The sequence below is a fragment of the Trachurus trachurus genome, assembly GCF_905171665.1.
Source record: "Trachurus trachurus genome assembly, chromosome: 24".
Lineage (NCBI taxonomy): Eukaryota > Metazoa > Chordata > Actinopteri > Carangiformes > Carangidae > Trachurus > Trachurus trachurus.
The window spans coordinates 582,928-596,175 of NC_139910.1; the positions used below are offsets into that span (position 1 = coordinate 582,928).

At 49.0% G+C, this 13,248-nt stretch overlaps 1 protein-coding gene across 1 annotated transcript in view; it reads right to left on the reverse strand.

Annotated features, from left to right (window-relative positions):
- Positions 1 to 1,344: 1,344 nt before the first annotated feature.
- LOC311007057 (pleckstrin homology domain-containing family G member 3) overlaps positions 1,345 to 13,248 on the reverse strand; it is a 49,435-nt gene continuing 37,531 nt past the window's right edge. The window contains exons 15-19 of the mRNA XM_084000141.1: positions 11,256 to 11,552; positions 9,519 to 9,602; positions 6,258 to 7,490; positions 5,422 to 5,692; positions 1,345 to 2,267 (exon numbers count right to left, since the gene is read on the reverse strand). Coding sequence (XP_083856267.1) covers positions 1,402 to 2,267; positions 5,422 to 5,692; positions 6,258 to 7,490; positions 9,519 to 9,602; positions 11,256 to 11,552 — 2,751 coding nt within the window. The 3' untranslated portion in view covers positions 1,345 to 1,401. The remainder of the gene's footprint in view (positions 2,268 to 5,421; positions 5,693 to 6,257; positions 7,491 to 9,518; positions 9,603 to 11,255; positions 11,553 to 13,248) is intronic.

Sequence of the window (13,248 nt, forward strand, 5' to 3'; positions counted from 1 at the left end):
TACACACACATACATACACACACACAGTTATAGAAAGACAGTGCACTGGTTTCTATTTACAACAGATGACATAAATAGCAGGAGAAACGTTACAGGTTCAAACCCCGAGTCAGAGTCAGAACCAGCCACTGAGCTAAAAGAACAACTCACTAACGTGTTAAAACCTGCTGAGAAAACACTCAGAAAAACTCTAAATCTTTCCAAGAATATTTGTCTTATTTCTTGTCAAAATGTCTCATTTCTAGACAAATAATCTCTTTCCACTTAAAATAAGACTCATTGCCTAAAAATTAACATGTTTTTTTCATTTGTTTCAAACAAATTTTGATATGAAATAAGTAGAAAAATCTGCCAGTGAAAGTAAGTTTTTTTGTGTTTGTAATAAGAAAGTAAAACTTTCTCCACTATCAGATTTTTCTACTTATTTCAAGTGAAAATTTGCTTGAAAGAAGTAAAAAGTGTCAAAATCAAGCTGCTTTTAATGTGATGAGTCTTATTTTAAGTAGAATGAGACTTGTTTTGACTTGAAATAAGACAAATATTCTTGGTAAGATATGAGTTTTTGCAGTGTGTCAGGTGTGGACAGGTGAATCTGAAAACACAGAGGAAACCCTGGACTTTCCCTTCACCTTCAAAATAAAAGCATGGGGCAGTTTAGTGGTTGTTTGTGCAGCAGCAGGAGTTAAAGTGGGAGCTGGGGGGGCATGTGAAGCTTTTACACTTCCCTTTAACTGTACACACCATCCAGTAGAAAAACAGACCAGTCACACCTGATATTATATATATTATACACAACGAGCCAATCAGCACAGACCTGCCTTGTCTCCTAAAACCACAATACTCATATATACTGTATGTTTATTTATAAGTACAATTAACCCTTTAACGACCCTGGACCAGCGTCTTGACCAGCGTCTGGACCAGCGTGGACCTGGTTCACTGCAAAAACTCTACATCTACCAACACACACTAGAAAAGGACAAATATTCATTTGTCCTTTTCTAGTCAAAACTAATCTCATTGTAGGCCTACTTAAAACAAGACTCATTAGCTTGTTTTTAGACACTTTTTACTTCTTTCAAGCTGATTTTCACTTGAAAAAATCTGATAGTGGATCAAGTTTTTCTTTCTTACAAGCACATAAAACTTGCTTTCACTGGCAGATTTTTCTACTTATTTCAAGTGAAAATTAGTTTGAAACAAGTGAAAATGATCTAAAAACAAGTTAATTTTTAGGTGATGAGTCTTATTTTAAGTGAAAAGAGATTAGTTTTGACTAAAAATGAGACAAATATTCTTGTAAAGATGTAGAGTTTTTGCAGTGCTCCAAATCTTTGGGTTCATTCGTTTGGAGCTTCGATACGACTCTTTACAGTTGAATTAAAACTGTTTCTCTCCAGTTCAGTTGAGGCTCTGGAACTTCTCCCTCAGGTTCTTCACCATGCTGCTCTGCTGCTGCTGCTGCTGCGCGGCGCCGTCCTCTGGCTCTGCAGACCTCGCGGCCTTCGCCTCCTCCCGCTGTCTGTACTCGTCTGAGTCCTGGTAGGCACGGCAACGGTCGATGACGGCCATGATGGAGATCTTCTCCCTGCTGGTCGGAGAGCGAATCTGAACGTAGCTGTCATCATCATCATCGTCTTGTTTGGTGTCTGTGGCGGTTTGTGTTTCTGCAGCCGGCAGTGGAGGAAGCAGCTTCTCTACGACGATGAGCTTGTGTTCGGGGTCGCCGGGCAACGGGGCCTCGGCGGCGATGAAGTATCCGTCGTGGTTTCCCTCGGCGACGGCGGCCTGCTGCTCCTGGAGCTGCTGCAGCTGGTCGACCTGTTCTCCGCTGAGCCGCGGGTCCAGGGAGTTGGCTCGCTGCAGCCGCCGGCAGCGCTGCTCCCGCCGAGCGCCGTCACGTCTGCTCCGAGGTCGGGACGAGGAGGACGGAGCGTCGCCGTCGCCGAGGGCAACGGCTGCTGCTGCTCCGGGTGGGAGGAGGAGGCCGGAGGAGGAATGTCGTCTCAGACCCCAGTGGAACATCTGCTCCGGCGTGGAGCGGCTGCGGCCCACAGGACTCTTCTGCAGCCGGACGCCGTGGTCCGAGTACTTGGAGCGGAGTTCCTGCACGTCGGGCCAGTGGAAGGCCTCGGTGGGACTGAGGGGGCTGCGGGACCGAGGCCGCGCTGGGGGGGCCGGGGGGGCGGGGCCAGAGCTGCAGGGGGCGGAGCTCAGGGGCAGAGAGGACGACTTCTTCTGAGACACCAGGGGCAGGACGGGGTTTCCTGCAAGAAACACAAACAATCATAAATGTCAAGTTTAATTCTAGTTCATTATCATAAAGAAAAGACTGACAGGGTTATCAGAGAGGGACGTCAAGTCTTTGGTCTTCTTCCATTCACTTCTGTGCTAGCCACAGTCTGTCCATAACGAACACCATGTTGGAGCATAAGGGTCCATCAGTGCACGTGGCACCAGGACACCCTAGGCCGGAGGTCAATGATCGACTTTGTAGTCGTGTCATCTGACCTAGGGCCGTATGTCTTGGACACTCGGGTGAAGAGAGGGGCTGAGCTGTCAACTGATCACCACCTGGTGGTGAGTTGGATCCGCTGGCAGGGGAGGAAGCTGGTCAGACCTGGAAGACCCAAGCGTATCGTGAGGGTCTGCTGGGAACGTCTGGCAGAATCCCCTGTCAGGGAGGTCTTCAACTCCCACCTCCGGGAGAGATTTGACCGGATTCTGAGGGAGGCTGGAGACATTGAGTCTGAATGGACCATGTTCTCCACTTCCATTGTTGACGCGGCTGTCCGGAGCTGTGGCCGTAAGGTCTCCGGCGCCTGTCGCGGTGGCAATCCCCGAACCCGGTGGTGGACACCGGAAGTAAGGGATGCCGTCAAGCTGAAGAAGGAGTCCTACCGAGCCTGGCTAGCTCGGGGGTCTCCCGAGGCAGCTGACGGGTACCGGCAGGCCAAGCGGACGGCAGCCCGGGCGGTCACGGAAGCAAAAACTCGGGTCTGGGAAAAGTTCGGGGAGGCCATGGAGGAGGACTACCGGTCGGCCTCGAGGAAATTCTGGCAAACCATCCGGCGCCTCAGGAGGGGGAAGCAGTGCTCCGCCAACACTGTTTACAGTGGAGGAGGGGAGCTGTTGACCTCGACTGGGGATATCGTCGGGCGGTGGAAGGAATACTTCGAGGATCTCCTCAATCCCACTGACACGCCTTCCGTCGAGGACGCAGAGGCTGAGGATTCAGAGGTCGATTCATTCATCACCCAAGCTGAAGTCACTGAGGTAGTCTGGAAGCTCCTCAGTGGCAAGGCACCGGGGGTGGATGAGATCCGCCCTGAGTACCTCAAGTCTCTGGATGTTGTGGGGCTGTCGTGGCTGACACGCCTCTGCAGCATCGCGTGGCAGTCGGGGACAGTGCCTCTGGACTGGCAGACCGGGGTGGTGGTCCCTCTCTTCAAAAAGGGGGACCGGAGGGTGTGTTCCAACTACCGGGGGATCACACTCCTCAGCCTCCCGGGGAAAGTCTAATCCAGGGTGCTGGAGAGGAGAATTCAGCCAATAGTCGAACCCCGATTCAGGAGGAACAATGTGGTTTTCGTCCTGGCCGTGGAACACTGGACCAGCTCTATACCCTCCGCAGGGTGCTCGAGGGTGCATGGGAGTTTGCCCAACCAGTCCACATGTGTTTTGTGGACTTGGAGAAGGCTTTCGACCGTGTCCCACATGGCATCCTGTGGGGGGTGCTCCGGGAGTATGGGGTCAGAGGCCCTCTGGTGAGGACTGTACGGTCCCTGTATGACCGGAGCAGGAGCTTGGTTCGCATGGCGGTAATAAGTCAGACCTGTTCCCGGTGCGTGTTGGACTCGGGCAGGGCTGCCCTTTGTCACCGGTTCTGTTCATTATTTTTATGGACAGAATTTCTAGGCGCAGCCAAGTGCCGGAGGGGGTACGGTTCGGGAGCCACTTGATTTCATCTCTGCTTTTTGCAGATGATGTTGTCTTGTTGGCTCCCTCGAGCCAGGACCTTCAGCATGCACTGGGGCGGTTTGCAGCCGAGTGTGAAGCAGCTGGGATGAGAATCAGCACCTCTAAGTCCGAGGCCATGGTTCTTGACCGGAAAAAGGTGGTTTGCCCCCTCCAGGTCAGGGGAGAGTTCCTGCCTCAGGTGGAGGAGTTTAAGTATCTCGGGGTCTTGTTCACGAGTGAGGGGAGAATGGAGCGCGAGATCGACAGGCGGATCGGTGCGGCGGCCGCAGTAATGCGGTCATTGTATCGGTCCGTCGTGGTGAAGAAGGAGCTGAGCCGAAAGGCAAAGCTCTCGATTTACCGGTCGATCTACGTTCCCACCCTCACCTACGGTCATGAACTCTGGGTCATGACCGAAAGAACGGGATCCCGGATACAAGTGGCCGAAATGAGTTTTCTCCGCCGGGTGGCAGGGTGCTCCCTTAGAGATAGGGGGAGGAGCTCTGTCACCAGGGTGGCGGGGCGCTCCCTTAGAGAGAGGGGGAGGAGCTCTGTCACCAGGGTGGCGGGGCGCTCCCTTAGAGATAGGGTGAGGAGCTCTGTCACCAGGGTGGCGGGGCGCTCCCTTAGAGAGAGGGTGAGGAGCTCTGTCACCAGGGTGGCGGGGCGCTCCCTTAGAGATAGGGTGAGGAGCTCTGTCACCAGGGTGGCGGGGCGCTCCCTTAGAGAGAGGGTGAGGAGCTCTGTCACCAGGGTGGCGGGGCGCTCCCTTAGAGATAGGGTGAGGAGCTCTGTCACCCAGGAGGAGCTCGGAGTAGAGCCGCTGCTCCTCCACATCCAAAGGAGCCAGCTGAGGTGGCTCGGGCACCTGTATCGGATGCCCCCTGGACGCCTCCCTCGTGAGGTGTTCCGGGCATGTCCCACCGGGAGGAGGCCCCGAGGAAGACCCAGGACACGCTGGAGTGACTACATCACTCGGCTGGCCTGGGAACGCCTTGGGGTCCACCCTGGAAGAGCTGGAGGAAGTGTCCGGGGAGAGGGAAGTCTGGGGATCCCTGCTCCGACTGCTGCCCCCGCGACCCGATTCCGGATAATGCGGCGGAAAATGGATGGATGGATGGATGGATGGATGGATGGATGGATGGATGTTTCAAGCTTGTTTGTAGCGGAAGCTTCTCGAAGCTCCTCTTCCCGGTTCGTCAAATTTGATGAACCGGGAAGAGGAGCTTGGAGGTATTTGGATGTTTTTTGGTGTGTCTTTTTGTTACAAAGACAGTTGGTATCCATTTGCAAGTAGATAATGAGTGAAATTTGAATTTTAGGTGAACTATTCTTTTAAATGCTGCTCATTTGCATATTCACATCAGTGTAAGTATTTGTATTCTCTTTATTATCTATGTATTTATCCCTTTAACAGACAAACTGGGACCAGTGTGTGAAACAGCGGGACATGAGTCCTACCTGCAGCCTCCCTCTCCTCCTCCACCGAGGCTAAGCTCTGGGTGGTCGTCAGGAGGAACTGGCTGCGCTGGCGGACCACGGGTTTGGTGGTCTTGATCTTCTGGCTGTACTGACGAGCCAGGTGAAGGACTTTGCTCTTGGTTTTGTCTCCGTCGTCCGTCTGGTCCTCTGAGTCGTCCTCGGCGGTCCTCGGTCCTCCCGCTGCCTCGGCCTTCAGCTGGGCGACGCGCGGCGCTGCAGCTCTCAGCACCACTGCTTCCTGTCCAAACAGCTGAAAACAACAAGACCAATGAAAAGAAAGTTGTGCCTCCTTTAAAGATCAAGTCAACAACAACCAGACTACATTTGATGTTATTTTGTGTTGGTTTGAATAGTTAGAATATCATTATTTTTCATGTTCTTATGTTGTTTCACTCCACCGTGGCTTTATCATTGCTGACTGCCATCATCTGCCCACAAACATTGGGGGCGGTGCGCGACCGTAGTGGAAATAATGAAAGTAATGGCAAACAAACACTGCATATCTCCAAAATCAGGCAGGTTTCCAGGATGCCAAGTAGTAGCCTACTCATTGTAATGTAACAAGTGCCGATGAGAACCGGTGTCAAAAAGGGAAAAAGGAAGAAAAAAAAAACAATCGATCACAGACTTAAAGATCGATTTTCCATGGCAACGAACGAAGCTTCGAAGCTTCGATTTTTTTGGTTCAGCCCTAATGTTTTCCAGCGTCGTGTTTTGAGTTCTTGAGTTTATTTTACTTAAATGAAGAAGAAAAGTTTAAAGGCCCAAATAGGATGATATATACGTTCTATAGATGTTATTTTTCTTCTACACACCTTCAGCGTGTCCTTCAGACTCGCTGCGCGCGTCGCTCCGGTGGTTCTGGTCTTGAGGGGCGTCGGTCCGGTGGTGGATTCCTCGGTGGCGGTGCCGAGGTCCGACGCTCCGGTCGACGGGCCGACGGCGGTGGCGGCTCTGGAAGTCTGAGGAGGAGCTTCTCTGGATCGGTCTCGCCCTCGGTCTCGGTCTTCACTCTGCGATCTGGAGATCTTGTGCTCCATGGCCTGCCAGATCTTGATCATCTCGGATGAAGGTCTGAACTCCTCATCCTCCTCAGACGGATTATTATTGTCCTGCAGACTCAGGGACCGGGACCTCGACGGGGTTAGTCCTGAGTCTTCTGCATCCGTGCTCCTTTGATCCGACCTCAACGAGTCCAGAGAGTCACTAGAGACCATGCAGCGGCCGTGAAGGTCTGAGGGTGAAACCAGCTGAGACTCGGTGGATGTGGATGTGGTCTGGCGGTCCCTCTGGTCCCTCTGGTCCTCGGCGGCGGTCTCGGTCTCGGTGCTGCTGTTGAAGCGGCTGACGGAGCTGCGGACCAGGCCGGTGGGGATGTAGGTGAGGCTCTCGCGGCGCTGCAGACCGAAGGCCGCGTCCTGGTTCCCCGCGTCCTCGTAGTAGCTCCTGATCTTGCTGATGAGCAGCTGGTCCTGCTTGGACAGCGCCGAGTCTCTGCGGCGGCGGATCGCTCTGTCGCCGTCCAACAGCGGAGACAGAAGAGTCTGATCTGTCTCCGTGGTGAAGGTTTCGACGGCGACGGCGGTTTGCTCTAACCGCTGGCCGCTGCCGGGCTCTAGTTCGGCGCGGAGACTCAGGCTGCTGCTGTTCCTGCTGGGTAACCGCGGCGACGGGCAGCCCAGCGAGCGGGCGTCATCGAGGGCAACGCCGCCGCTGCCTCGCTTGACGCTGCTGGTGAAGTGCTGAGCGATGGCGCCGGCTCGGTCCAGCACCGAGGACGGGAGGATGCTGACGACCGCGCTCTGCTTCTCGCCTTCCTCTTTGTCTTCATCATCCTCCTCCTCCTCCTCAGACGACTCGGCGCTGCTCAGCGTCTTGGAGTCTGAGTCCGGCGTGGCCGACGGCGGCCCGTCCCGGGGCTCTGCAGGGTTCAGTTTGACCTCTGACCTCTGAGGAGTCGCTGAGGTCACAGGAGGTTCTGCACCAGGTTCAGAGTTCACCGTCGGTCCAGACTCTGAGGTCGTCTGCAGCAGCGGATCGGTGGCGAGCTGGAAGAGAAGGAAATACAGATGATCATCACAACCGCTAGTTCTGAGTTTCAACAAAACTACACACACTATGATTTGTTCAGACTGTTTCAGATTTCTATTGTAGCCTTGCACACTTTTTATTGCAAGTCCCTCTGTTTTCTATTTAGTGTGAATGCTGAAAGCACACTATTGTTCTTCTGTTCGGCCATTTTCTTTATTCTCTTTTTATGTGTGTCTGTAGCCTAGTGGTTAGATTACTGGGCTGAAGACCTGAAGGTTGCTTGTTCAAATCTTGCCTCAACAACAATTATAGTGAATTATTTTCCCAGTCGTCCTCTGTTGACTTCTGACAACTTGCTTCATGTTGAAACTGCTGCTCTCAGCCTGAAATTCACAGAAATTTTAATTGTAAGTCATTCAAGCTTGACTCTCAAGCTTTCTTGGTGTTGACACAGTGTGTTTCCAACAGGTGCAGCTTTGGGCTCGTTAACTTCAGATTGAGACAGAGTGCAGCTCATCAACAGACAACAGTCTCTGTAACTGTGTGTACACTGTGGCCTAGAGGCAGAGTGAAAGTCTACTGACCATGAGGTTGTGGGTTCGATTCCTACCTTGGTCAAACATTTGTATGGTGATCACTGCCTGCACTATTTGCTAATTCTGCAATAGCGTTCAGCTGCTTTCAGCATTCACACGCATTTCCATCAGGAAATGCTACTTTATCTAGTTTTCTATTGTATCTGTCGTATTTATTGTTTCTGACTGTGATTAATAGCTATTAGCTTCCATTAGGACCTAATGTATCCAGTCACGGCAGCTTAGTGTTTATTGTATATATTCATTGTTTCAATTCTATTGTTTGTATGTTGTTGATATTTAATATTTGAATTCCTCACACCCAGACGTGTGGGAAAGTGATTGGTTTGTGTCACACAGCCACTCCTATTTAAGATGGCTTCCTGTGTTGGCGCAAACATTTGTTTGAAAAAGGTCTAGCACCGAAACGTTGCAATACAATAAATTCTGCAAGTTGGCCATGTGTGCGGGAACTCTTCTTTTTCTGATTTGGACTTAATTGTCACCCTCCGACACACCTGCTTAAGAAATAGATGTGTGAAGATTTTTGTTTTTTTAACAAAACTACACACGAAATTGAGACATTAAAGGAGAATTCCAGTCATTTTTGAGCCCTAAATCGTTGTCCTGATGGTCAGCCAGTGTTGGTTGGAGTAAAAAAACGTGACTAAAATTGATGCAGGCAAACCGGAGTTACCATGGTTACCCGGCGCTAGCGCTAGCGACAACGCTAACCTATGGGGGCAATTCAGTCAGAAAACAATCAGATATCTCTGGTACATGACTGGAATCCTTAGAGACACCACTGAACTCATATAGTGTAGAGTAGAAACAGTAGAAACTTTGTGTTGTTGCATGTAGCCACTCACCTCAGATAGCCCAACTCTGAAACATCCCAGAAAGACATTACTATCCCATCACAGAGAGAAACTAACACTTTGTCCTTGTTGTGATGATTTCTGTACTAAAATAAACGGTCAGAGATATTCTGGACATCACCACTGCACTGCTCCACCGTTTATTTTAGTAAAGAAATCATCACAACAAGGACAAAGTGTTAGTTTCTCTCTGTGATGGAATAGTAATGTCTTTCTGGGATGTTTCAGAGTTAAAAAGACAAAGTTTCTACTGTTTCTACTCTCCACTATATGAGTTCAGTGGTGTCTCTAAGGATTCCAGTCATGTACCAGAGATATCTGATTGTTCTCTGAGTGTTGTGGTTGAAAGAATTGCCCCCATGGGTTAGCGTTGTTGCTATCCCTAGCGCCGGGTGCCATGGTAACTCTGGTTTGCCTGCATCAATTTTAGTCGCGTTTTTTGCTCCAACCAACACTGGGTGACCATCAGGACAACGATTTAGGGGTCAAAAATGACCGGGATTCTCCTTTAAAGCAGATGTTAGTAAATGTGTTGCTTCATGTTTCTGCTGCTCAGGTGTAGAAACTGAAGCTGTTCTTCACTGCTCTGTACCTGCTCGGCCTTCGGCTCAGCTCCACCTGGTTCTCCTCCAGGAGGTCGGCCATCTTGTTTGGAGGAGACTCCGCCTCCCTCCATCTGCTCCGACAAAACAACACAATGAAGCTTCAGCATTTTGTCTCATTTTGTCAAGTAGAACACTAGGTTAAGAACGAAGGCGTTACTACCAGACATTTCAAATAAAAGGGTCAGTAAAAGTCGAGGTCCTGTTTGTTCTGGATCATTAACAAGAATCAAACTTTATATGGAAGTTTTGAATTCTCTGAGTTTCCCAAACAGGGTTGTGTTAGGAGAAGCATCAGAAACCTTCAGACCCTGTGGTCCAGTGATGGTGAGCAACAGGTGAGTGAAGCGTTTCCTCATCAGCTTCCTCACACAAACTGAATGAAGCGTCAGTGGCTGAAACCAAACATGCAAATAATATAAAACAAAGCAACCAAACACCAAGAGGCAGCTTCAACACGTTCAGATTAAAACCCTGAGCTGCAGGTCAGAGGAGCTTCAGCAGGTGAACTTCCTAACGCTCTGCTCAGTCCAGAGACAAATGGATCAGTTTCAGTTCAGCATAAAGACACTGCTGGTTTAAAGGGATATGCCAACATTCTTTTTGTCCGTGTCTTGCCTCACTCCCGAGTCCATGACCAGCAGATAGACACCATCCTTTCGACTGTGCGTGCAGTAACAAGGGAGATAGAGCGTGGAGTGGAGGCAGGCTAACAATACCTATACACTTCCAGTGTTTGAGCTAAGCTAATTACGGCCGATACGGCTCTATCTCCATGGTTACTGCACGCACAGTGGAAAGGATGGTGTCTATCTGCTGGTCATGGACTCGGGAGTGAGGCAAGACACGTAAAAATATCCCTTTAAAGGGTTCTTTAAGGTCTGAATGTAAGCGGTCCACCACCCTGCTGCAGTTGAGCCCCGGCCTCAGACATGCACCTCAGCTGCTGTTAGTTCCACACGTGAAGCTCATGCAGCCGAGCCGAGAGCTCTGGAGCCACCGGTGGTTGGTTATGGCCGAGCGGAGCGGGGAATGCCGTTATCCAGGAGTTATCCAGGAGTTAGGGAGCGGTGGAGGAGGAAGGACGCAGCAGCGATGAAGCCAACACTGCAAAAACTCTACATCTCACCAAGAATATTTGTCTTATTTCTAGTCAAAACAAATCTCATTCTACTTAAAACAAGACTCATCACATTAAAAGTAGCTTGTTTTGAGACACTTTTTACTTCTTTAAAGCAGATTTTCACTTTTAAAAAAATCTGATAGTGGAGCAAGTTTTTCTTTTCTTATAACAAGCACAAACAACTTGCTTTCACTGGCAGATTTTTCTACTTATTTCAAGTAAAAGCAAAAATCTTCGCACATCTATTTCTTAGGCAGGTGCGTCGGAGGGTGACAATTAAGTCCAAATTAGAAAAAGAAGAGTTCCCGCACACATGGCCAACTTGCAGAATTTATTGCATATTTTATCATGCAATAAATTCCGCAAGTTGGCCATGTGTGCGGGAACTGTTCTTTTTCTACTTATTTCAAGTGAAAATTAGTTTGAAACAAGTGAAAATGATCTAAAAACAAGTTATTTTTTAGGTGAAGAGTCTTATTTTAAGCAGAAAGAGATTAGTTTTGACTAGAAACGAGACATTTTGACAAGAAATAAGACAAATATTCTTGTAAAGATGTAGAGTTTTTGCAGTGCACCCCGGCCGGCAGCAGAAAGCCGTCCTCACCGTCACCGTCAGCGAGCTGGACAGAAAGGCCTGCACCCTGAAGTGCCAGCAGGAGATGGCGGCCAGCAGCGAGCCGGCAAAGTCCTCGTCTACCTGCTCCTCATCCAGCAGCAGAAGGTCGTCAGGATCGCTGTCCTCTGTCTGGGACCGCCGAGGACGCAGCCGCCGTGCCGCCTCCTCTTCCTCTTCCTCCTCCTCCTCTTCCTCCAGCTCGTGGGGCCGGTCGGCCTCAGACTCACCCAGACCGGAGCTGCTGCTGCTCCTCTCCCCCGGTAAAACCCCCTCGCTGCCCGAGTGCTGCAACACGCCACACACACCCTCACCTTCACTCTGCAACCGCTTCTCTACGACTAACCTGGACCTGGTTCAACAGATGTGCTCTGGACCAGAGGAAAAACAGGGTAGTTGTGCGCACACATCCAGTGCCTATTTTAGGCCAGGTGCCGGATAGTCATAGGATTATTGAAAAGAAAAAAAAGGGAATATCCGCACACTGGATTAAAGATCCCATTTATTGGATACTTGCTTGCAACGTTTGGACCAGATGTGGTCTTCCTCAGGCAACTAGAGAAACGGCAGGACAGGTAGCAGGCATATACTGTCTATAGGCTGAAGGCCTGATGACATCACACCTCTGTCATTATAGTCCAGTCATTTTATGATAAAAGGTTAAACAAATTGCAACAGAAGCAAACTCATCTGATTTTGTATCCTCAGCATGTCCTGAGTCCTGCTCTACTAAGGATGTGGCTGTCTTGAAAAATTGCAGTCATCTTGAAATTTAAAGTGGTCAACTTGTCGGTTGACCGATGGAGTCAACTCATTCCAGTTTTCATGCCGGTATCACCACAGCACCTTCATATATACATGTGCCATCCAAACGGTGGAATTTATGCAAATTTATGCAAATTTGCTCATGTTAACAAAGAATTTCAAAAAACGTGTAATACATTTTTTGTTTGTCTTTATGTAAGTAATCAACTCAGTCATTTTCATGGAGATATCTAAAGGTTAAAAATTTAACCCTATACACGTGAACATTTTTTTTTATATGCGTATACAGTAAATGGGATATGTTTGGGTGTTTTTTGAAACTTTCCCCTAATGGGATTCTTCTGGGCTTTTTTTTCCCTCACTCAGGACATGCTGAGGATACAAAACCAGTTGAGTTTGATTCTGTTGCAATTTGTTTAATGTTGACCCCTTTTTTGGCCTAAAATTACTGGACTATTAGTTGGATGGGCCAATTATAAGCCACTTAGTGTGCACAGAGGTAAAAAAGTACAGTAAATGTTACACAACACAATACACAATATACACAGACACACAGGTCAAGTGTTTAAAAGATGTACACAAAGACATGAGATTATAGTCGATAAACAACAACACAACAAAATGTCTATGTCTAAAGAACTTCTTGAACACTGTTCTTTGTGTTGTGTAACATTTACTGTACTTTTTGACCTCTGTGCAGACTAAGTGGCTTATAATTGCCCATATATGGCCACATGAAGCCCATCCAACTAATTTATTTATTTATTTAAAAAGGACAGTGTGCAGTGACATTAGTTATTTGTGATTCAGTGACCTCCATGACGTTCATCCCGTCCATGTATCAGCTGTAGAGTTTCAGAGTTTCATCTTCCCCTCTTGGTTTTCTTATAATATAATATAAATGTAATGTGTAACGTTCCTAATGGACCACTAGAGGGCGGAGCAGCTGATGGATGGAGCTCAGTGACTATAACTCAGTGACAGGACAGGAAACTGGTTTGATTCTTACCTTTAAGATGGCTGTGAGGTCCAGCAGGCAGCAGACGAAGGAGAAGAAGGAGGAGGAGGAGGAGGAAAGAAGCAGACAGATGATTGGTTGAACACAGACAGTAAAACTTTCAGTTAAAATCCATCTGTGAAACATGAACACAGACCAACACAATCAAGACTATTTTGTCCCTGCGGTCAGTGAACGCACCACAGTAACAGATGCAGGAGC